General features: G+C 37.7%; 1 protein-coding gene across 3 annotated transcripts in view; it reads right to left on the reverse strand.

The window, feature by feature from the left end:
• The window catches only part of EDIL3 (EGF like repeats and discoidin domains 3), a 457861-nt gene extending 431783 nt beyond the window's left edge, over positions 1-26078 (reverse strand). The window contains exon 1 of one of the 3 annotated variants that reach the window (XM_061151964.1): positions 25765-26078. In XM_061151964.1, the coding sequence (XP_061007947.1) occupies positions 25765-25831 (67 nt within the window). In that variant the 5' untranslated portion in view covers positions 25832-26078. The remainder of the gene's footprint in view (positions 1-25764) is intronic. The other 2 variants (XM_061151963.1, XM_061151962.1) reach the window with 2 other exon arrangements.
• Positions 26079-26289: the final 211 nt, after the last annotated feature.

Consider the following 26289-nt stretch of genomic DNA (forward strand, 5'->3'; position numbering starts at 1 on the left):
TTAATGCTACAGCAAAAATTATTTTAATTGGGGCTTATCTTGAGCTAAAAATCTATGAAAATAAGTTATTTTTCTATAGCAAAACCAAGTTATAATTGTTCTAGTGCTCAAAACAAGTAATTAATTAAGGACTGTTGGGGGGTGCTGTGGGTTAGCATTGTATCTATTTTATATTATTCAATATTTCCTGTATCTGATAACTGGTGAGTAATTGACAATATTCAAGTTCAAGCTGCCGTGTTAACCAGAGAGTGTTGTTAAAATGAATACTAATCGTATCAGTCATCTCATCACCCGGTGCTATCTTCTTCTCTTAAAATTATTTGTTTTCCTGCAAAACTTTACAACTCTGGGCATGTGCATAGTACATACTTGCTTAATCAGGACCTGGTAGATGAATCACTTTTGCCTCTAGTGAAAGCCGAATGAAAGGTCAACACAAATACAGTAGGTACATGACAAAAGCTGAAGCCTAGTCTAGTTTCCACTTGACCTTAGTGATCATGAAGTTGGAGTAGGACACTGGAGACTTTGCCACGCGGGGGCCTCTTGCCTTGCCCTTTCCATGGTGACAATGCTCAGAGACCAAGAATGGAAATACGTTTCTAACCTCCAGTGACTCCACTAAAAATCCTTTTTACATGTCCAGTTATTCAGTGATAATTAAATAACTACCATATAAAAGCCATTTAAAATAATTTTATATTTTCTTAGGTTTACATGTATTACAATTCCCCAAATATGTATAGCTGAAATACATTCAAGACATAATTTGGTATAGAATCCCATCTTGTATCTTATATAAATTTAGTATCTTCACATTCATCTTCACTTCCTTTTGATAATTTTTATAACACTGAACTACCTCTAGATTCATGTTTGCCTCATATTTTTTAAGCACCTCATTAAAAATCACCTATCACATTCTGTTAAAATGTACCCTGGATATATAGACCTCTGTATGAAAAGAAAAATGCTCTCAAATTTCAGCAGATGGCCAATTTATATCAGGTAATATTAAACATAACTTTATTTTAGTACTGTGAAATTATTTAGAAAACTTTTACAGGTAATTTTTAACAAAGATACAGAAGTATTAGAAAGTATAATTCCTCCTCAAAATTAAGAAAAAGGGACACACTCTTGGGATAGAATTGTATCCCAGTTCATCACTACTATTAAGTTTTCTAAATGAATTCATAGACATATTTTTAAACACACTGTTCTCTAAATTAGTTTCTAATCCAGACAATTCATTCTATGAATGTTTTAAAAGTCTTAACTAATTACATAAAAATCATTTGAAAATACATTGTTCTCAGAATTCAGGATGTCTACGCAAGAATGGTGATAAGGAAGAAACGACCAAGATTATATAAGTTGGAGAGAGGCTCTTGCATCAGTGTGTTAATTTCCTATTGCTGTTGTGACAAATTACCACAAAGTTAATGACTTAAGACAAAATAAATTTATCCTACCTACAATCTGAAAGACAGAAATATAAATGGGCTTCACTGGACTGAAATCAAGGTGTTAGCAGGACTGCACTCCTTTCTGGAGGTTTTCGGAGAGAATCTGCTATCTTGCCTTATCCGGATGCTAGAAGCTACCCCATATTCCTTGACTGGTGTGGCACCCTTCCATCTTCAGAGTCAGCAATGGCCAGTCAATTCTTTTTTATAATCATCACTTCAACTCTGACTCAATCATCACAGCTCATTCTCTGAATTTCTTGCCTCCCTCTTTCCCTTTAAGGAACCCTCGTAACTACCTGGGACCCAACAGATAATCCAGGATAATGTCCCCACATCAAGATCCTTAATTTATTCATATTTGCAAAGTTTCTTTCTCACAGATTCAAGGAATTAGGGCCTGAACACATTTGGGGGACCATTATTCTGCTACCACACCAGACACATTGCTATTACTTCCTCTCCCATATAATCTTAGACCTAACTGTTCACAAAAGGCAAAGGAGAAAAGGAAAGATGTACCCATCTGAATGCAGAATTCCAAAGAATAGCAAGGAGAGATAAGAAAGCCCTCCTAAGTGAACAACGCAAAGAAACAGAGGAAACAATAGAATGGGAAAGACTAGAGATCTCTTCAAGAAAATAAGAAATACCAAGGGAAAATTTCATGCACAATAAAGGATAGAAATGGTATGGACCTAACAGAAGCAGAAGGTATTAAGAAGAGGTGGCAAGAAAGCACAGAACTATACAAAAACTACACATCATGAATGGATGTGAGAGTTGAACCATAAAGAAAGCTGAGCACTGAAGAATTGATGCTTTTGAACTTGGTGTTGGAGAAGACTCTTGAGTCCTTTGGACTGCAAGGGGATCAAACCAGTCCATCCTAAAGGAAATAAACCCTGAATATTCATTGGAAGGACTGATGCTAAAGCTCCAATACTTTGGCCACCTGATGCAAAGAATCGACTAATTAGAAAAGACCCTGATGCTGGGATAGACTGAAGGCAGGAGGAGAAGGGGACAACAGAGGACAAGATGGATGGATGGCATCACCAACTCAATGGACAATAGTTTAAGCAAGCTCCAGGAGATGGTGAAGGACAGAGAAGCCTAGCCTGCTTCAGTCCATGGGGTCTCAAAGAGTTGGACATGATTGACCGACTGAATGACCACAACAAACTGGTCACACTTATTTTCTTCTAAGCACTCATCACAGCAATGATTCCGGAATTGTCTCTCCAGGTACCATTTATTTGGTTTTTCTGACTTTGAAAAAACACTCTCTCTGATGTGAGTTCCCACTTTTAGTTGCAGCCCTCATCCCACCCCTACTCCCTACTCCAGGACTTCCATCAGGTTCTTCTCTTTCTGTGAGTAAATGGAAGCACAGGAACAGTGGTCAAGTATTCACCCATTTCTTCCTCTCTAGGGCTGCTGAATCAGTCATGGAGCCACAGGGAAGCAGAATTCACATAAAAACCCAGACTAACCACAAGAATCCTCCATGCTGCCAAGGAACATTCCGTACAAGCAATAATCAACTCTGGTATACCCAGGAAACTCATAATTTTGGGGTTTACAGGCCAGCTCCAGTGAATGTGTTACAAATAGAGATTGTGTTCTGGAAATACACCTAGCCTTCTCTAATTATCTGATGCATCTTCCCTTCTCCTTAGACCCTAAATGGGGCAGTCTTCTCTAATGATATGTAAGGCATAAGGTCACAGAAAAGTGTTGTTGATAATCATAAATATCTATAATAATATGATGTGAGCAAACTCTGAAAGAGCATAAAGTTCCTTTTGAAATTACTTTCACGTATGATACTATAATATACTGAAGAACCTAAACAGTGGTAGTTTGGGGGTCAATTAGGTTATATACACTTTCTAGAAGTAAAACCTCTCTCAATATCAAACCTAGTAAACTACTTAGAGCTGAGTTTGGGGACCGAAGTGAATTATTGCATGAAAAAAGATGGTCCCCATTTTATCCTATGGCTTTAAAGGCAATTTCTAAAGGAGTTTAAGATGCTATTTGAATAACTATGGCATCATTTGGAAAAAAGGAATAAACATCTCAGGGTGATTATCTTGAAGTGAAGCGCTCATCTAGGTATGAGAATTTGGGTTTATAAAGAACTGCTATTTTAAGGTTTCTGCTGCTCTGTCCTGTATAAGTTAACATTTTACATTCTTTAGCTTGTGATTTCAGTCCAAGATGACTCAAATATGAAGAATAAAATTTTTGTCAATCATTTGATTAAGACATTACCAGGCATGTCTGCCTTTATATCATTATCATAAAATGTGCAAGGAGGCTATACTCAACACAGCTAGAATTTGGATAAATGTCCTCTCCCATGCCCAACTTTTACCCAGAATTTGATCACATAAGAATTTAAATAGATACACGATATGACACACTGCTAATCATTAAACTTAAAAGATGGAGAAGGAAATTGCAACCCACTCTAGTATTCTTGCTTAGAAAATCTCATGGTCAGAGGAGCCTGGTGGGCAACAGTCCATGGGGTCGCAAAGAGTCAGACACAAGAGTAGCTGATGAACAATGGCACTCAGTTAAATGGCTCAGGCATACTGTGGTTGCAATTTTAAACATGTTTGTAAAAAAAATAAAAAAAAATAAACATGTTTGTAATCCCCTAAGAACTTGGAAAACTGAAAAATAAAATTGCCAACTGCTGGTTATATTAAAAAATCCCAACAGATAGAAAAGGGGCTTCCCTGGTGGCTCAGACAGTGAAGAATCTGCCTGCAAGGCAGGAGACCCTGGTTCAATATCTAGGTCAGGAAGATCCCCTGGAGAAGGGAATGGCTACCCACTCCAGTATTCTTGCCTGGAGAATCCCGTGGACAGAGAAGCCTGGGAGGCTACAGTCCATGAGGTCACAAAGACTCAGACATGCTTGAGAGACTAACACTTATACTTGTAGCAGAGAGAAAAGACTTTCCAGGACAGCAACAGTTAATGTGGACATAAAGGAATGTACAATCATCCAAAGAAAGAATGTCAGAGTGTGCTGGTAGATGAACAGGACTGGGAGAAAGAGGTTATTCAGCAGTTAGAGCATCCAGACTTGAGAAATAGAGGCTAACCTTGGCTAACCATGGCACTGTCCATCCAAGCACGGACCAGGAGAATGCAACACAGACAGTGGGACAGGGGTGTCTCTGCTGTACTCGGATCATCTTAGGCTCAGACTGTTAAAACATTCAAGTTGTTCAACTAACTCCTCTTTTCTAAACCCCCAATAAATAAGAAGTAAATGGCAAGAAGTCCCCTGTATCTTTTTGTATCCTCAGTGATTATAATTATGATTATGGAATTAAAATTTTATACTCTGATACAATGGTTTTAAAAATTATATGTTATTTTCACCTTGCTTTGAGTTTCCTTTGTTGTGCAAAAGCTTTTAAGTTTCATTAGGTCCCATTTGTTTATTTTTGCTTTTATTTCCAATATTCTGGGAGGTGGGTCATAGAGGATCCTGCTGTGATTTATGTCGGAGAGGGTTTTGCCTATGTTCTCCTCTAGGAGTTTTATAGTTTCTGGTCTTACATTTAGATCTTTAACCCATTTTGAGTTTATTTTTGTGAATGGTGTTAGAAAGTGTTCTAGTTTCATTCTTTTACAAGTGGTTGACCAGTTTTCCCAGCACCACTTGTTAAAGAGGTTGTCTTTTTTTCCATTGTATATTCTTGCCACCGTTGTCGAAGATAAGGTGTCCATAAGTTCATGGATTTATCTCTGGGCTTTCTATTCTGTTCCATTGATCTGTATTTCTGTCTTTGTGCCAGTACCATACTGTCTTGATGACTGTGGCTTTGTAGTAGAGTCTGAAGTCAGGCAGGTTGGTGCGCTGGGAAGACCCAGAGGAATCGGGTGGAAAGGGAGGTGGGAGGGGGGATCGGGATGGGGAATACTTGTAAATCCATGGCTGATTCATGTCAATGTATGACAAAAACCACTACAGTGTTGTAAAGTTATTAGCCTCCAACTAATAAAAATAAATTTAAAAAAATAAAAATTATATGTATACCTATGAAATGAATCTATTCTCAGTGCAGTGACAAAATCATGTTTCTATGACTAAAACACCACTATTACTACTATCTAAGCCGGTTTTAGAAAAGGCAGAGGAACCAGAGATCAAATTGCCAGCATTTACTGGATCATGAAAAAAGCAAGAGAGTTCCAGAAAAACATCTATTTCTGCTTTACTAACTATGCCAAAACCTTTGACTGTGTGGATCACAATAAACTGTGGAAAATTCTGAAAGAGATGGAATACCAGACCACCTGACCTGCCTCTTGAGAGACCTTTACGCAGGTCAGGAAGCAACAGGTAGAACTGAACATGGAACAACAGACTGGTTCCAAATAGGAAAATGAGTACGTCAAGGCTATATATTGTGACCCTGCTTATTTAACTTATATGAAGAATACATCATGAGAAACGCTGGGCTGGAGGAAGCAAAAGCTGGAATCAAGTTTGCCGGGAGAAATATCAATAACCTTAGACATGCAGATGACACCACCCTTATGGCAGAAAGTGAAGAAGAACTAAAGAGCTTCTTGATGAAAGTGAAAGAGGAAAGTGAAGAGGTTGGCTTAAAGCTCAACATTCAGAAAACTAAGATCATGGCATCCGGTTCCATCACTTCATGGCAAATAGATGGGGAAACAGTGGAAACAGTGGCTGACTTTATTTTTCTGGGCTCCAAAATCACTGCAGATGGTGACTGCAGCTATGAAATTAAAAGACGCTTACTGCTTGGAAGGAAAGTTATGACCAACCTAAACAGCATATTAAAAAGCAGAGACATTACTTTGTCAACAAAAGCCCGTCTAGTCAAGGCTCTGGTTTTTCCAGTGGTCATGTATGGATGTGAGAGTTGAACTATAAAGAAACCTGAGCACCGAAGAATTGATGCTTTTGAACTGTGTTGTTGGAGAAGACTCTTGAGAGACCCTTGGACTGCAAGGAAATCCAACCAGTCCATCCTAAAGGAGATCAGTCCTAGGTGTTCATTGGAAGGACTGATGTTGAAGCTGAAACTCCAATACTGTGGCCACCTGATGCGAAGAGCTGACTCATTTGAAAAGACCCTAATGCTGGGAAAGATTGAAGGCAGGAGGCGAAGGGGACGACAGAGGATGAGATGGTTGGATGGCATCACTGACTCAATGGACATAGGTTTGGGTGGACTCTGGGAGTTGGTGATGGACAGGGAGGCCAGGAGTGCTGCAGTTCATGGGGTCACAAAGAGTCGGACACGACTGAGCGACTGAACTGAACTAAAGCCTGAATGAACACCGAGTCAAAGCAACTCAAGACCTGGGTGAGTTGAAGATTCACATGTCACATAAGAGGCAAAATGATATAAACTGAATTGAAAGGGAAGGGAAGGCAAGATGAGGGTTAATAGAGGGAAAAGGCAAGATTTTATAAGGTCAAAGAACAGGTGTTACAGGTGTAACTGAGTAATTCAGACTCTAATTGCTTTCCAACAGTTTGGACCCTACAGAAATGTGTGAGAAACTATAGGAACAACTATTTGTACAACCTTCCCTGAATTCAATTATTTCAGTAGGAACCCCGCTAATTTACTTACAACTGAAGTTTGATAAATTAAAGCCAAGGTGTTTGAAGCCTGGGAATAAATTCACTGCCCTCAAAAGTATCTCTTAATGTGAAGTGAGTAGATAAATCAAATGCCCTTTATCAGTCATTTCCTATTAAATTAGTAAAGAAGGAATAAGCAGTGCCATCACTTGTGTAGGTTATAACCTCCAGAATCATAATTACCTAAATGAGAACCTCAGTAAACACTGAAAGGAAAAGATACCTTAGCAAATTTCAAAGCAGGGCTTGGTAAAGATCTGAGGAATTTTATCACAGATCCACACAGCAAAAGGTAGTCTTTTAAAAAAAAATTTTTATTTCACTGTACCCATATTGGTATATCTAAATCATGGGAGGAGACTGGATATAAATCCCCTTCTAAAAATGGCCTCTCAAGCAAGAAGAATGCAATCCCTTTTCTAATAACTCAGTCTAGCATTTAATTATCATATAAGCAACAAAAAATTTACTTGGGGAGTGGCTTACAGTTATATAGCAAGATTGTTCTAGGAATATTTTTCTCATAAAATGTTCTAGATGCCATATTAACATATAAATATTTTCAAATGTGCTGGAAAAGTGACAATAGTGAGGGACTCAAAATCATGTATCTTGCCTTTCAGTATAGCTTTGGTCCACTTTCCGAAGTCAGTTCTGCAAAACAAGTGGTGATAGAAAAGACAGACAGTTGATGGGTTTTGCTTAACTTGTTTCAAAGAAAATCATATTAGTTTGGACTTGGTTCAAGAGATTCAGTCAAAGCAAAAGCTTTCTGGTGATAACACCCCTCTAGCACAAGGTCATCAACACACACACACAATTTTAAAGCTTCTAAAGCAGGATGAAGCCTCTCCACAATAGCTTCCTGCCTGGGGAACCTGACTATTCTGTATAAAGCTATAAATAACTAAAACTACCATTATCTTTATAAATAGCAGAAGCACTTACTTAACCAAGGTGGCCAAAGTGCAATCTTTATTTCTAGGAGAATAAAATTATCACAGGTACTCTCACCTTCTCTGATGTCATCAACTATTCAGTGTTTTAAAGGTTTTGTTTTTTGAGCTTTAAACTGGTGTAATGCTATTAATCTCAGTTTATTTTTCTGGAAACTTGCATATTTATATACTTTAGTTTTAAAAAAGACTTCATTATTGGGAAGGCTGGTTTTTCTCCCAACAGCATAGTCATGTTATACAAGTATTAACAAAATGGTTTTCAATTTGTCTATACAGTGTATTCTATGTGCAAAGTGCTTTTGTAAGTACTGTGAAGCTTACTATGGTGCTGAATGAGTTCCACTTTTAATACTTAATTTCCATTTTAGAACAAAGTAAGCATGAGTCATCAATGTAAAAATGCTTTCTATTTTATAAAACCTTACAACAGTAAAAGGAATGAGTCCTTTTGTTAAATATGGATCCACACAGATATATGAATGAACAAATAAAACATTGTAATTGGTTGGAAGATATAATATTGTTAATATGTCCCTTCTTGTCAAGGCAATCTACAAATTTAATGCAATTTTAATCAAAATCCCAGCAAGCTTTTTTGAAGAAATTGACAATCCTAAAATTTAGATACAAAGTAAATTTAGAAGAATTACATAAATTCAAGCCTTACTATATAGCTAAAGTAATCAAGGCAATCTGGTAGTGATGTAAAGATAAAGAAATTAAAGACACAGAATAGACATAACTAATGCACCAAGTCAATTCAAAGGAGAAAGCAGTCTTTCCAACAAATTAAGATAATTGATCTCTCTATGGAAAATAAACTTCAATCTATACCTCATGATACATACAAAAATTAACTTAAGAAGGATAATAACCCTAAATATAAAAATCAGAAATATGAGATTTCTAGAGGGAAAAAAATAAAACAATATATTTGTGACACTTGACCAGGCAAAGACCTTTTAGAACATTAGAAACACTCTAAAATAAAAACATTGATAAAGTGCACTTCATCAAAATCAGTAAGTTCTACATCAAGAACTATTAAGAAATGACTATGAAGTTGCAGGCTAAGAAAAACATTTGATATATATATATATATATATGTGTGTGTGTGTATATATATATATATATATATATATATATGTTGCAAAGTAATCATATCCAGGATATATACAGAACTTCTACAGATCAACTTTAAAATTCCCAAACAACAAAAAGTAGTATTTGCAAAATACTGGACAGTTTGCAAAAGATATATGAATGTCAAGAAACTCATATGTCCTCAAATCCTAAGTCATTAAGAAATGCAAATTTAAAATGTAGTGAGATACTATTTCATATCAACTAGAATAGCTACAATCAAAAGAATAATACAGTTGACCCTTGAACAACAGGAGTTTAAACTGTGAGGGTCACTTTTAGGTGGAGAGTTAATGACCCTAAACCTTTCATTGTTCGTCAACTGTAGAACAAATTTTGGTGAGGACATGGGAATAATTGGACCTTTCACACATATGGGAGAGCAAAATGATATAAGCACTTTAGAGATCTGTCAAGTAGGTTTTCATCAAGTTAAACATATTAGCCTATGACTCAACAATTCTATTCCTAGGTATTCATCCAAGAGAAATGAAATTCATGTCTATAAAAAAAAGTGTATAATATTTTCAGATTACCTTATGCATAATAGCTAAAAACAGCAAACAACTCAATTGTCCAACAACTAAAGAACAAATTCTGCTATAAATGTATGAAATATTCAAGAAAAAGAAGGACTTCCTCTCTCTCTCTCAGTCACTCTCTCTTTCTCTCCTAACAATGAAGTCCCAAATCAGACAAAGTTAATCTATGGTGACAGAAATAAAATACAGATGCTGGAGAGAGGCAGGTAAGGATGGAATTTGGTTGGACATATAGCATGGGAGAATTTTCTAGGATTATGGAAACAGTCTATATCATGTTTTAGTTAGTGATTAAATGGGCAGATACAATCTTGAAAATTCACTGAACCAGACACTTCAGGTTGTTATGCTTTTCTGCATATCAAAATGCCTCTAAAATTTATAGTACCTTTCTGGCAGCTCATATGGTCAAGAATCTGCCTGCAATGCGAGAGACCTGGGTTAGATCCCTGGGTCAGAAGATCCTTTATTCTTGCCTGAAGAATCTCATGGACAGAAGAGCCTGGTGGGCTACAGTCCATGGGGTCACAAAGAGTTAGACATGACTGAGCAACTAACACTTAAACACTGTTACTGCAAATATATCAGCAATTTTCATAAACCCAAAGAACCAACATTGACCCTCCCAACATAATAAGTCTAATAACCTAAACTGGAAGTCACAAATACTCTGGTTATACAAGAGTTTTCTGTATGTTGCTCCATAGCAGCAGGTCTGAGTAACAACATCCTACAATAACAAGCCTATGTAGATACATAACAAAATGAACTTAATGTAGGATATATATAAGCCAACTTCCCAAGTGAGCAGTAATGCCAAAAGAATTAAGTATTAACTATAAACATGTATTAGGAGGTTTCCTGGAGTGGCTTCCATTTAATTTCTGGATTATCAGCTTTAAAAGCATATATCAATAATACGTTGTTGCTTTACTACATACCATGATTATTACTCCAACAAAAGAAACAACAGTGTTTAAATTCCTGGAGAGCAACCAAATTATTCATCAATTCATTTTACTTTAATTTCCTTTTGTATGAGTCAGGGAACCAGCGAACCATGTGAATAAGCTCTAAATTGTTAAACTGTATCTTCCTCAGAGTTAGTATTTTCCTATGACTTCTGGAAAAAGAAAGGGTTGATCCAAGCTACACCTAATAAACGTTACGGAGTGATGGTTTATATTCCTCATATTGCCAAATGACATAAATATTAAGTTTTCTACAATGCAGTTACATATTAAAATGCATACTTTCAGACTGATATACCAACATAAATGAGTCCAAGAAGTCATCGTTAAACTTTGCATGCTCCAGTTGCCTGGGCTAAGCTTTGCTCTTAATAACTGCTCTCAAAAACAATTGATCCTGGAAGAGTTCTTCATGCCTCTTCCTATCCCAAAGTCAATTGACTGAATTTATAACACAGTCCCAATTAAAATTATATCAGCAATCTGAAAACTCCAACCCTACATTGGTAAACTATGCAGCTGCTGTAATAATATTTAATATTTCAAAGTAATCTTGAATTATGAAGAACACAAAACCAAATAATCCACTTAAAATAAAAAAGAAATGTTACTTCAAACTGATCTATACCACTTGCCAAAGAATATACAGAAATTATTTCTAGCAACAATTTTGCTTATTTTTGTTTTTCTATTTGTAAAATTGACTTCTGAATATATTTTATTTTTAAAGTAATCACCATGTGAACTCTACTATGAACTAAAGAAGTCATTCATTAGGGCTTTTATTCTTCTAACTTCTTTAATACTTTCCTTTATAATAAAGGATTAAAAGTTTACATACATATAATAAACATTTACAGTTACTAGGGGGAAAATTCCAATAATGTGATTGTACTTTGGTATCGAAATCTAAGTTAATTCTTGTATTGAAAAGTATAATCAATAAACTGCTAATTCAAAATTAAGCTGAGGTTTATGATCCACATATAATTTTGAAAATGAGCCTTTTTAAAAGCAAAATTGGGATGCATGAGACAAGTGCTCGGGCCTGGTGCACTGGGAAGACCCAGAGGAATCGGGTGGAGAGGGAGGTGGGAGCGGGGATCGGGATGGGGAATATGTGTAAATCTATGGCTGATTCATATCAATGTATGACAAAACCCACTGAAATGTTGTGAAGTAATTAGCCTCCAACTAATAAAAAAAAAAGCAAAATAAAGCATATTTCTTTAATAAAACAATTTAATAACACTAGCTAAAATATTTTAAATAGTGTCACTACTACTATTCTTAAGGAAATTTTTATTAAGCTATTTTTGTGGTCTGGCATTAGGACTGGAAGAAGTTGAAGTTTTAGGTAGCAAAACACAGCAGAAGAAAAGATGACCCTGATTCCTTTGGAGGTGGCAATTTTGTCAGGAGGGTGAGAGAATTATGTAACGTTTTAGTTCTCTGCATTTGCATGAACAAAACAGAATTTTTGCAAACATTTCAATGCTATATATGTGAATAAATTACAAAATATTGTACTCAAAAAACAGGTCAGACAGCCTAGTATATGAGTTATGTCAAAACTTCAAGAAACAGAAAATTCCCTCCACCAGACAGAAGCGTCCCTTAATTCTGCATATCTACTAGTGCCCCAAAACCAAGCTGGATAAATACAGCTCAAAATATAACTTATAAAAATAGATGTAAACATCCCAACTAAGATATTGCTAGACCATATTCAGATATACTTCTAAATAATTATACACAGTGGCACAAACATATTACAAAGCTACAATAACTAAAACCATGTGCCACTGTCACATTAATGGAGAAGCAACCAAGTAAATATGTCTCTGAACTGATGCAAATATGTACTATCATTTAGTATAAGACATGCTTCATTTTCCAACAGCTGTTTTAAGTCATGTTGGAACACACAGATAACCGTTGGTGGGGAAACAAATGGCAATTCATACACATTTAAATATGATAACAAAAGCAGAATTCATAAAGGAAAATAAAATGTATTTTACAAAATAAACTTGCTTTGACTTTTGCATAATAAACATAATAAATATAAAGACAAATGAAACTTGAGATGATACTTGCAACATATAAGTCACTTCTTTAATATCTTTGAAGTCAGGCTTGACATAAATGCCCTACATAAAAATGAAATTCACTGTTGAAATACGTACCACCTCCTTTTAACCTCCAAGACAATTTCCTTAGCTGATTCTCTGTTTCTCTCCATTAGAACATAAGCTCTAGTGAACAGGAAATTTTGTTCACTGTCTCTAATTCCAACACCCAGAACAGTTCTTGGTGTTCACTGCTACTCAATAAAGTTACTGAATAAATCATAAAACTACTAGTTTGATATTTATTGAAACAAGTCTCTAAATATACACTAAAGTGTCACCATTAAAACTTTTCTTCAATGAACATATACTTTTAAGTTCAAAAATAATTAAAACTTCAAAACCAAGATAAGGAGTTAACTGCGCCTCAAAAAACAAACAAAAACAGCCCAAGTTTCTTTCGTATCACATAAAAAGGAGCAAAGCAATAGATTTTATAAATTTTTTTCTACATAATCCTTTGCCATTATATCTTTTATAGACATATATGCCATTTTCAGAGCTTTGAGACTGGGAGTGGAAATCACACAATTCCTGGGGTCACAAGCATACAAACTGTTTCAGAACCACTGAGGCATTTAAGAGAGGCAGAAGTATAGTTGCTCGAAGATAAATAAAGAGCAGTTTGCGCTGACATAAAGATTGTCATGACACAAGCAACTCTAAACAGAGCTATTTCAGAGGCTCTGGGCTCCTGGGCAGACACAGCACCCAGGCTGTCTTTTCCTCTCTGCCAAGTACATCTGGGTTCACAGGTATTACTGTGTGGTGGGATGAGGAAAAGGAGATAGGTGTGGAGGAAAGTCATTGCTGGTAGAGCTCATGGGAGTGATCGCCAGGATACTGGGCAATTAGCAGATGAAAGGGCTACCTGTAGCTCCTTCACCTGACAAGCAAAAACACCAAGTGTTTTGCCTTTGTTACACATACTTTTCTTGTCAACTTTTGATAATAAAATGACAGTCTGAAGCTTACTATCTTCCATATTCAATGACTATGTTATTGTAATTTGATAATTTAAGGTAAAACCCAAATCTTGATTTTAAAGTGTTTATAAGTTAGACAGCTGTGGAAACAAGTAGGTAATTTATTTAGTCAGCTCTCAGCGTTTGCCACTACTTACGTATTTATTGCTTTCTAAGAATGTATCACTTGTGTCACAAATCACACGTCACTGCATCTGTGCGTCAAGTAGATAAGAATTTATTAAATGAGCTAATGGGTCTATCAAAGGAACACTTTTTTTTTTAAACCAGTGGAAGATTTATATATGAGCCACATTGTTTTTCATCCATATTTTTCACTCATTCATGTACGCCATTCAGGCAACAAATATTGAGTACCTACTCTATACAAGGCATCATATTTGCAGGTGGATATACACATTAATAGCTTCCCTGGTGGCTCAGATGGTAAAGAGTCTGCCTGCAGTGTGGGAGACCTGGGTTCGATTCCTGGGTCGGGCCAATTCCCTGGAGAAGGAAATGACAAACCACTCCAGTATTCTTGCCTGGAAAATCCCATGGATGGAGGGGCCTGGCAGGCCACAGCCCAAGTGGTCCCAAAGGGTCAGACACGACTAAGCGACTTCAGTGTCACTTTTCATACACATTAATATTCTTCCACCCCCATGAAGCTTGCAAGAATACAAACGAGAGAAAAACAAATAAGCTATCAAGCAAGTGATTATATGATTTTTGAAAAATGCTATAATTTCAGAAAAGATCAGATAATAGAAATTGACAGGAATATACTCTGTGTGTGTGTGTGTGTGTGTGTGTGTGTGTGTGCATGTGTGTGCTGACGCCTCAGTTACTTGGAGAAAGCTATCAGAAAGATTCTCTGAGGTTGTGCAGTTTAAGCTGAGGAATGATCTGGGAACAGAAAATGGCAGCATATCAGAGGAGATAGTTAGAAATAAAACAATAGGAAAAATACAGGAATAGAGACGGACGATGGTTTCAAGAACATAATGAATACTTTACAGACCCAAAAATAAATAAATATGCAAAAAAAGCTAAGGATGAAAATTTGTACATTGCATTATTGTTTAGCTGATATGTACATGATATTAAAACAGCAATAAATAGCGGAATAATATAATTTGCAGGGAAGAAATCAGATTATTCTGAGATTCTGTGGGCAGAGAATGCATCATATAGTAGTAATGATCATTATACTGAATACAGAATGAAGAAAAATACAAAGCAAAACTCCAGTGAAGGCTAACACAAAACAAAATTATGAAATAAAAAAGGCATAGATAAGTATTACTGGGAAAAAGACAGTCTGATAGAAAAACTTAACCAGCAAAACAATCATATTTGCACAATTAAAAAGTACAGGCTAATGTGGGTGGCATTATTTTCGGAAGCACATCCCTAGAATTCTCTTTTGAGACTTTGGCAAGCCTGTTGCATAAATATGTAGGCTACTTGGACAGATTCCAAATGAAACAACTAAAATGATGAAAGGAATGTATTACAAGGACAGATTAAAGGAAAAATATGTACGACTTTAGCATGTCAGAAACTCGAGAAGGAACATCATGGTTGACAAATATCTGAAACATGTAAATTCGAGAAAAAAAAATTCTTTGTGCACAAGGTTGCACAATTATGAGCATGTTACAAAGAAGAAGAAGAAAAAAAAAACTTCCCATAGTAATAATGCTGTTTTCCAGTAAGAACCATTTGAACAAATAATCCGAGATGGGCAAGGATTAAAGCACCAGGCAGACACAGACATTATACCCTGTAGCCTGAACTCTGCAGACCTCAAAATACGTAGAGGCCTGAACAGGACAAAGTAGGTCAGGGCACAACTGCCAGACATCTTCTTACCCAGCTGTGCTTTAAATTTAGAAGGGATCCTTCCTTGGATTTAAGGCTTTTTTCTGTAATTTTGCTAAAGTGAGAAGAGTCCTGGACTTGGGGCTACAAAACCTAGTTTTGAGTGCTTAGCACTCAGATTAGAATTATTCTGTTTACATCTTTATCTGTCAATGGGGATAATAATAATCTCCTGAATTTTTGTGAGGCTTAAAGGAGTTGTTGCATATGAAAACATATTCAATGTGCTTAAAAGCATAGCTCTTAGTGAACATATCGATTATTTTAATGAGCTCAATGTGTCAAAAAGCATAGGATGAAGACTGTCAAAGAGCATGATGCCTAGGACTAGGCTATTACATCTGCCTTGCTGCTCAAGAGAAAATCATCTCTCCTCTGAGTGATTATTTACCTTGCAGCCCTCTTACATGGTTACCATTATCTCTCCCGTGGCTTCTAGACACGAGATGTGGCTTGGGTCCCTCAATGCATCTCATGGCTCCTCAATGCAACTTCCTAAACATCCTCCCATTCCTCTCAAACAACAGCAATAAAAACCTACCCAGTTTCGGTTTCCTGCCAAAGATCTCTATTCTCTAATACTACCCCCCATTACAGTTATCTCTTGATCTCTGTACCATATTCTCTCAATCCTTAAAGATTTGTGTCCCTGGTTCACTCTCTCTCTTTGTCTCCAAAATATTTCTCCTGGTATAACTTTTTTGGAATTTTGGTACCTACATAGATGATTTTTCCAAATGCTTTGACTCTTTTCCTTCAGAAATCTTGTCTTCTACTCTCCTTCAATCATAACTCCTATGGTCATACTCTCAAATCTATACTAATAATTATCAATAATTACAGTAGAATTACTGCAATCCCATCATCATCTTATTCCTCATATCATCACTTTCTATGTTTCTTACTCAGTCCCCTTTGGACCCACAGCTCAGCCTTTCAAATTTGCCAGGATTTCCAGTGGATCCTCTCACTTCTTGACAGAACTCCAGTTTTCTCATGGCCAGAGAAGGGAAAGGGACTTTGGAAATTACCTTAGTCTGAGATTTCATGAAACAAAAATGATGAAAGCATTTGGGTTGAAAAATTCCCAAATGGTTGAGTATCTCTTGAAATGGATAACCACAAAGTCTAGGCTGGAAAAGAAGAGAGATAAGAAGGGCTGAAAATGACAGCAATGATCAGAGTGAGTTTGGTGGGACTGAAGGACAAGGAGAGGTAAAAAGAGAGAAAATTCTAGGAAAAAATGGAATGTCTGAGAAATTTCAAGTTCTGTTAAATGAGCAAATCATGTGATGCGAAAGTCTATTGAACAGCATTGCCAGCAGGTACCTAAAAATGGAGATGGGAATATTTAGTGTTGGGAACTTCCAGGAAGTTTAGAACTAGAATGTTAAGAGTCACAAGCTTATGGGGGGCAAATGATAGAGAAAAAGCCTTTGAGGAAGTTCAGGATGTTGTCTTGGTTAGTAATTGGCTCCAAAGAGAGAAGAAAGTGTTATATACTGATGGAAAGGAAGTGCTAATGTTGTACTGAGAGGCAGTAAGAATAGTTTCTGCAAAAGCAAGTAGTACAACTCCTCCTTCTCATCTTGTGAGTTTAAGAGCTGAGGAAAAAACAAAAAATAAAAAACACCAACTATAACTACCTCGAGCGAAATGGGATAGCAGAAAAGATTTAAAAAAAAAATATAAGTTGGATTCAGAACACAGAGAATCAAGTTCAAACTCTATTATTGGCTGCCTGAATTACAAGACATGTTGAATGTACGTGAATTGACTTTCTCAAACCTCACGCTCCTTATCCATTAAATGACATTAAGAATGTTCTGCTTATGTCCCCTAGAATAGATACAGGAAATGCTTATGAAATTTAAACTATTGTTTTATTGTTATTATTTTAGGGCAATAAATATAAAAGTAAATCATGAATGGTCCATTTCAACTATAACATACTGTACATATGTACAGAACAAGATATTAACAAAGTGATCTCATATTGGATGATGTAATTTTCATTATTTTGTAAAATATTTAAAGCAAATACAATTCCAGTTTTAAAATGTGAATCATATTTTGGTTAAATAACTCAAAAGAAATCAGAAAGTATAATTTTCTAGCTGATAGGGTTTGAGACCATTTGGTGCTTTTGTTTGGCTACAATTTCTTAATGGGATTACACAAAAATAAAATTAAATGAGAATAGCATGTAAAGCAAATAAAATACCTTCATTAAACTGCAGAAATGAAAACCTAGTTAACCTCTAAAATCTCTATGTCCTACATTAAGTATCTGTTAACCTTTAAAATCATTTTGTCCTGTGTGACATATATGAAAATTACAGGGAAAGCATACTCTTACCATATCAAACTGAGCAACAGTGGAGAAGTGGAATCCTAGAAAACCAAGTAAATTATAAAAGTCAAGTTGAAGTAAAACTGAATGGCAAGATTTTGAAGAAAATGCATTGTCAATCACTTCTCAACTTCTCTTTAATTCCTGTCTTCCCTATTCATATGACTGATGCATTTTTCTGAAAGACATATTAACCCCTTCTGACCAAGTATACACCAACCTTTATTTCTGAAGATGAAAAGATGTACTGATGTTTTACCAAATTAAATTTGAAAATTTAAAAAATATTGTCCTAAGAAAGTAAACATAATTTGTCCCTTCGAAAATATCCACCAGTTAAACAGAAACTGGACATGATGTGTGTGTTCTACAAAAAAGAAAATCATTTAACAAAATCTCTCCATGACATACAGGATGTGTGGCCTATTGAAATACAGCATAGCCCAGTATTTAAGAAAGCAGGCTCTAGATTTAAACTGGTTCTATTTCTGATGAGATACTTAGTAGATTGTTTATTTGAGAAATAATTTAACCTCTCTGTCTCTGTTTTCTCATTCATATGTAAATAATAATATGACTCGCTTCATAGAATCCTTGTGAGAATCAAAGATGGTACTTGGAACATGGGAGCACATAACAAGTATTAAATAAATGTTAGATTTACTAACTAAAGAAAAAAATCAAATGTCCCTTGTTAATTTATCTAGCAAGATGCTTAAACAGTCATGAAAGAAAAAAGATGAATAAAAAAATAGGAAAGACTGTGTGGAGAATATTAGAATTCAATTAATATTTGGAGCCAAACATGTGAGAAGAAAAGGGTATTAGAGATGTGAGCACAGATAAGATTGGTGCCTATAAATGGGAGACTGCTCTACACTACTGAGAGGGTTTTCGCAAAATATTTCCAATAAAAATATTCTTCAGTGTTCCCACTTGACTGTTCCAGTCTTCTCTGCTCAAGAGTCATGAGCCTATTTGACTTGGGCTGTGTTCACATAATCTCTAGTGGCAGTAAAATGTAAATGGTCAACCTAACCTCACTACAAGAAGAGGATTATTGTGCATTCCCAAAATACATGCCTTTATCAAATACTAAGCATAAATTTAAAAGAATGCATGGTGTCCTGACCCATCTAGAGACTACTTTCAATCATACACAAAACCATTTAACAAGAGATTAAAACTTTGGCCTTTCCATCTATGGACTGTTACACTATAGTAAATTATTTTTAAAGAGACTGATCAGTTTGATACAGACCTGTTTTAGAAAATGGAAAGAGCAAAGCTTAGCTTAGAGTCAATTTTCTTTCTCCATAGTAACAATCACATTCAAAAGTGCTTTAGTACTTAAAAAGCCTTCACTTAAATTCTTGAACTTAAATCCTCCATTCTACTTCATGCACTATTAAATCTTCTGTGGAACAAATCCTACATGGCTACTATCATCATAATAACGCATATGGTAAAAACAGATAGCGGTACATTTTCTTCTAAAATATAACCAAATAATTGCAGGACATCTTATCTGCATTCTGATATCTACTTTTTTTCTACAAAATTGAGTCCTGTATTTGATCATTCATACCTTCATTCATTACTTTAGGAGAAATGCAATAAAATATATATATATATAAGAACATAATCTCTTAAATGATGGGAAACAAAGTTTCAAACCAGCATATTCTTCAGATATGTCTCTTTTACCTTTAAACAGGTTTTCAAGCTTAAACATTTTGGACAAAATCTCTTCAATAATACACACATCTCAGTGCCTTTGTACCCCTCAAATGTTGAACATATGGGTAGTGAGTCTTCCCCTAGTATACAAGATCATATCTGCATCACTTAGGGCTACATTCTCTGACAGGGTAAAGCCTCTTGGCCTTCAGGCTCAGCCCCTCCCCCATCCCAAATGAAGGTTCCTAGTTTCTGACACTGTAAGGAAACTTTGCTTTTACATATACTCTGTTCAATCTCCTCTTTGTCTAGTAGCTGCCATGTTTTATTGCTCTGATTAAGCCTGACTTATTACCTCATATGCCTTTAATTTGGGGATTCAGTTTATAGTGAGCCTGGGAACCAAGAGAATAGACTCTTCTATATGATTTAAGGCAGAAATGCAATTATCTGTTTTAAGTGGTTAGGAGTTTTTGATGTTTTCTCCTAGGTTCTCAGCTCTGTGCTGCAACTAAAGCAAGAGACTTCTCTCCAAGTGGGGTGGATATAAACTATTAACTACTTGACAGTTTTAAGCAGGACACTCAGATTAAATCAATGTGTAAAATCCTGAATTGCTCCATAATTCAGATCCTAATTTATTTCCATTTATGTTTTAAACCTCAGGAGTTAGTAGTAGCAGCTTTACATGATCATTTTTTAATTTTTTTTTGTTCCTCACAAGAAAGCAAACTGCAAATGCCACAATGTGTTGGAGATTTGCAACTTTTCAATGATGACAAATTTTTATACTGGATGCTGTGCCCTAGTTGCTAACCAGCAAAGAAATGTTGGGGAAGGGGTTATTTGAGGAGGTCTCTGTCACAGAAAGGATATACCACTGGAGACAGACTACTTGGCATGATATCAGTGACTTCATAAAAAAAAACTGAGAGAATTTGTATAATTGAAATGGTGCAATGGTGAATCTGTTTTAATACTGTTAAATACTGTATTACTGTTATTAAATACTGTATTACAGTTTAATACTGTTTTAAGGGTTATATCAGCAGATGCTAGAACGTACCTTTGAAGAAAGGTTATTCACTAAGGACCAATTAGAAATAAACAATGTCAAGTCACTGACAGATACTGAAACACAGTAACTGTCTGAAACAGGTAATAATAAAACTTTATCATGTTATTTATTCTCTTTTGGCCACATGACTTGTTCTGAAACTTGCATACACTTTAAACATACAGGAAACATACACTTTAAAACTGTGACAAAAAGAATAAGTGGTAATGTCTTTCAGGACTATAGATCTGCACATATAAATAGTAGAATATACATCCACATAAATCAACAGAACAGCATTTCCATGTATAAAATTTACAGTGGATATGGAAAGTAAGCTTAAAAGTATTCCAAACATTTCAGTAATAATTGCTTTACTACAAGTGCCTCTTAGCTCTAAGTGCATTTCCTTGTAAGTTACTCAGGAAACCCCTGAAAAATAAAGGTTCAACCTTGACATATATTTATTTCTGTGTGGTCGTTAGAACTACTCTGCCTCCAAGTTAAAGTCCTGTGATACAAGCAATAGGTCCTTACAACTCACTTTCCCTCTCTTTCTCAGGGGAGCAATGAAAACTAATAAAATCAGTTTCACAGAAAGTAGAAAGTCACTTTATGTGGATTTGCAGATAAGCATTTATTCCTTTACTCCCCTCAACCTGCATCCCTCCTTTAAAAATATCTCCATTGATTATCCTGACACCTGCTGGCAAGGGCACAGTGCATCCCAGTCTACTTTTCCCTTAAACAATTCCCACAAAGCAAAGACTGTTTAGAGGTATTTTCAGTAACAATTAAGTGGCAGTTCATTCAGTTTAAGTACTTAATTTCTAGCATTATCATGTAGCCATGAGAAAATTTTCAATAATCCATTTCACATAGCCAACTACTTAAGTTTTTATATATAAATACAGGTTTCTTTCATTAACCAAAAGATGGTAATCATTACAAGGGCTGTGACTCAAAAAAAAAAAAAAAAAAAAAATGCTAGACATCTTCCTTAAAACACAGATAAGAACTGAATAATAGGAACAGCTTGGCTTTGGTTTTCTATGATTTTTTTTAAACATAATAAAGTCAGCTTGCAAACTATTTGGGGAATAAACTCAAACTCATATAAACTCATAGGAATAAACTGATTAGCTATGAGAGAATCCATACCATTAATTACATATTTGCAAAATTTGCTGTTTCTCATCTGATTTGAATTGAGTTCTGAAACCCACATGTTTTTTGTGGGTTTCTTTATTTGGCAAGGAATATAATGAACTTACTACATCATAAATGATGCTCAAAGCTGTTTGCACCTGCAAGTATATTCAATAAACAACAAATATCAGAATTAACCCTCTTAGGCTTTAGGAAACTCTCAAATCAGTCAGGTTTTCACAACTGGATACAAGTGATAACATTACAGTCCATCCCATTATCAAAACCCTTCAAAAGATGAAAAATTTCAAAAACAAATTAACTAATTAATATTTTTATCTTTAATATCAGCGAAAATAAGAGTTTGGACTACGTATTTAGAATCTAAAAATTGTCAAATTTGTACTTTGTCATGATTCTGAGTAACCAGGCTTCTTTAGATTAGTCATATATATTTTAACCCTTTGCATTGTTATCATTTTCTGAGAAGGAATATATCTAGCATTAAAGGCAAGTTTTAGTAAAATGTTTATTAAAAATACCCTACATCCTGAATACACATTTTATATAAACACTGATAAGATATTTGAGAAAAATAAGAGTTTTAATTTTGAGAAGAGTTTAGATGTAAAAGACATTTGCCTGGTTTTGAAGATTTTTGTAAGTTCAAGACCACAGAAGGGAGAATAGACCATTTTCACTTTTGGAACCCTTAATTTGTAATTTTATGTGTCTTCCCCAAGCCATATAAATTTAAAACAAAATGCATTTCATCTCTAAGAAAATCTTTTAAAATAATCAGAAAAAAATTGTTTAGGATGGGGGTGGGGGGTGGGGTAATATGTTCTGTATCATAGCAGAGGTCAAGGCTTTGCACTGGTATCAAACTGTCACAGCAGGATACTTTATCTTCACTTAGTTATTATGTTTAATTTAGTATTTCAAAATTATTTTTAAATGTTTCACTTAGAATCTGAAGTTAGCATTTAAAGTATAAAATTAATGAGCATGTAAATCAGGTAATGAAGACACTAATGTGTAATAATTTTTAAAAGTACAGAAATAAATCTGTTATTTCAGCAAAGACACTGTTATAGTAATTAGAGAAGCATGGGTGTTTTTAGTTGGAGTGAGATTTTTCAAGTACTAATTGATCCCCATGTAGAATTAACTAAAAATCACCATTGATTAAAAAAGGAAAGGCAAGTGCCAATGATTCATAGTATTTAGGACACGTCTAGACATTTTTAGATAGTGCTATTTGCTTAAAGACTTCAGACACAAGCTGCAAGCACAGGGACAGATTGCATAAGATATCACGTGCTTGCTGCAACTGTATGCATGTATTGGATTTTTTAGAGCAACCCATAACGATGAATAATTTAAGAGTTAATAAAATATTCAATGTGACTGATCCATTGGTTTAATTTTAAAATAAAAATGACTAATACAAAGAATTACATGTCCTTATTAAATCTTAGTCATTAATGCACATAAATTGCAACCCACACAGGGAACCAATTCATAAAAGGTATACAATAGGCAAACTAGGTCTGGGGAGGTGGGGTGGGGGCAGCACAAGGGAAATTCTCATGGTTAACACTGGCTTCAATAAGTTTGCTCAAAGTTTAATTGTTGGGAGCTGTCATGCAAGATTCACTCTGCCTTTTTGCAGGGCTAAGGGAGAATAAATTAGAGAGATACAAGTGTAGCAAAAAGGGCTCAAGGAAAGCGGTCCATTTCTTTCCTACAGCCCTCTATCCCTTTCCCCCAGGTTGACAGGGATAAAGAGAAATCTACCGAAGAACGTGGAGTATACAGTGCCAAAGCATTGTCTAGGAGCCAGAAAGAGAGCCCAGGCGACATACTAAGGTTGGACTGCCTGGCAGAGTAAGCTGTTTAGGTGCAGAGCTGGGAGACAGAGAGTCCCGACTCACGACGCCCCAGGTCTCCTGCACCAGACCTAGGGAGGCAAGCGCGGCCCCAGACGCTAGACGCACTTTCTCCTCCTCCACCTACTCAGCCCTCCGCCTCCACGCGGGGGCCGGGCTGACGGTGGAGGAGATGTTGGCATGGAGTAGGTGCCCGTGTGTGCCTGAGTGTGTGCTCTTCGGTTTGGGGTGGGAATGCAGGCAAGGAAGGAAGGTGGAGATGGCAGTGCCTGCTGGTTTCCCTTCCATTCCTGCTAAGGGATCAAAGTGCTGGAGGAATCCGGACGGGAAACGAGAGAAAGGAGAAATATCGGTAGCTGGAGCATTGCCTTTTTCATATCGATGAGAGACTCTGCAGCGCAACTACAGAGCCATTACCATTCCTTAACCTTCAGTGGAGTGGCTGCCTCGGCAGGATAAATGGAAGGGCACATTGTAAACCAGCGAGGCACACACCTACACACGCCTACACGCTGGGGGAAAACAGCCACATTCTGGGGGAAGAAGGGAGGGAGCAGGGAAGCCCCCCTCCCCCCAGGAAAGGCTCGACCTGGATAGCTACTAGCTGGGCATCGAGGGCATCTGACCAGGAACACCCAGCTTCTTGGGCAAATTGTAGCCCAAGAGTTCACAATTCTCCTGTGAAACAGACAGACGGGTGCTCGGATAAACGGTGTACAATATTCATGCAGTGTCTAATATCAAATGGATCAGAGTCAATGCATGTTTTAATCCAGCTACCTTTTAGGAGAGGCACAGCATTTTAAACCCTGTACTGCACTCAGCTCTCCACTTGAAGCAGCCTGCGGACCGTTTCATTACCCACAGAACCCTTAGAGGGGGCCGCCCGCATATGTGGGCGCAGAAGGGACTCACCTTCTGCATCCACCTCCGAAGACCCACCCAGGGTCCCTGCTGCTCCCCCTGGCCCTTTCCAGGCAGCCAACTTCAACCCAAAGCTAGCGGAGATGGAGCCAGAACGACTTGTATTGACAAGCCATCCTTCCCAGGGACCTGGAAGCCGGCTACGCAACTCAGCAGGAGAGTCCTCAAAGTCTTGTATTTTATTTTAATTTTTTAACAGACTGGTTTATTTCATGCAAGTCATGAAAACCACCACCAGACCAGCTCTTACAACTTTTCCGCTCTTGGGCGGGGGCGCCAGGGCTCTCTGGCTATGCACGATTCCTTATTGCCAAGAGTTACGCTTATACCAGAAGGAAATGCTGAGCAAAGCTCGGGACCTTTGGGGTTACAGGAGAGGCGGGTTCCTGGGGTTTTTCTGTTATTGATGCAGCACGTCCAGGATGGGGATACGGGTGCAAGCCGAAGGGACTTGTCAGACCCGTCTCCACCGCACCCACGGCCCAAACTCCTAGCACCAGGTTCGGATTTGCAAATTGCTCAGCGTGGGCCTGGCAGTAAGAGGCACCCTGGAGGCGGACAGCCGGGTGGTTCTCCAGCCTCTTCCCCTTTCAACTACTCCACGCCCCGGGGCGAGCTAGCTTCTCTGGCTCCCCAGCGAAAGCCCCGCCTGGCGCCTGCATCCGGCATCACCTACTGGGCTGGGGAGGGTTTGCTTGGAGACCGTGAGCTGTGCAAAATTTCTCTCCCGCCTCCCCATCTTTCCTAGATCTCATCTGGGTACCCCACACCCCCTTCCCAGCTCAGCCCCACCAACACTCCGCTCTGACTTTGCAAAGCACTTTTTCTGGGCACCCAGGATAGGGCGCGCAGCCTCCTCCGGGCCGCCCACAGGGCTCGCCACTCCGGGCGCGCCCCCGGGACCGCCTCTAGCCCCCTTCGCGGGGTCTCCCAGGGGGACTCGCCGCCTGTCCTGCCGCCAGCCCCCGGCCCTTTGCCTCACCTCTGCAGAACTGAGGAACGCTGAGGCTGAGCCCAAGCAGGAGCCAAGCAGCTGCCGAGCGCTTCATGATCCCGTCTCTCGGACGTGACCCCGATGGTCAGGGGTCTTGGCGGAGGGTAGTGTCGCCGAGGTGGCACCGCAGGGCAGCGGCAGACCCCACCCCGCTAGAGGATTCAAGAAGATGTCTTCTTCCCGCTGCGTCTCCCGAAACAAATTGTCGGAGAGAGCGAGAAAGAGGGGTGACCCAAGAGAGGAATGTTGCTTCCCCTTTCGCCTGCGCTCCGGTGGCGCCGGGAGGTGGGCGAGCTCCGCGGAGTGGCCGGCGGGCTCAGCCTCTGCGGCGGGTGGGTCCCGGCCGAGGCGCGGCGGGTGGGGCGGGGCGCCGGGTCCCCCGCGCCCGCGGACCCGCAGACGGTGCGCTCGGCTCGGGTCTCTGCGGCCGGCGGCTGGGCTGCCGACTTGGAGAACAATGAAGCGTGAGCTGGCGGGGAGCGAGCGAGCCGGCGGTCGGGAGCGCACTGTGTA

Source organism: Dama dama, chromosome 9, assembly GCF_033118175.1.
Source record: "Dama dama isolate Ldn47 chromosome 9, ASM3311817v1, whole genome shotgun sequence".
Lineage (NCBI taxonomy): Eukaryota > Metazoa > Chordata > Mammalia > Artiodactyla > Cervidae > Dama > Dama dama.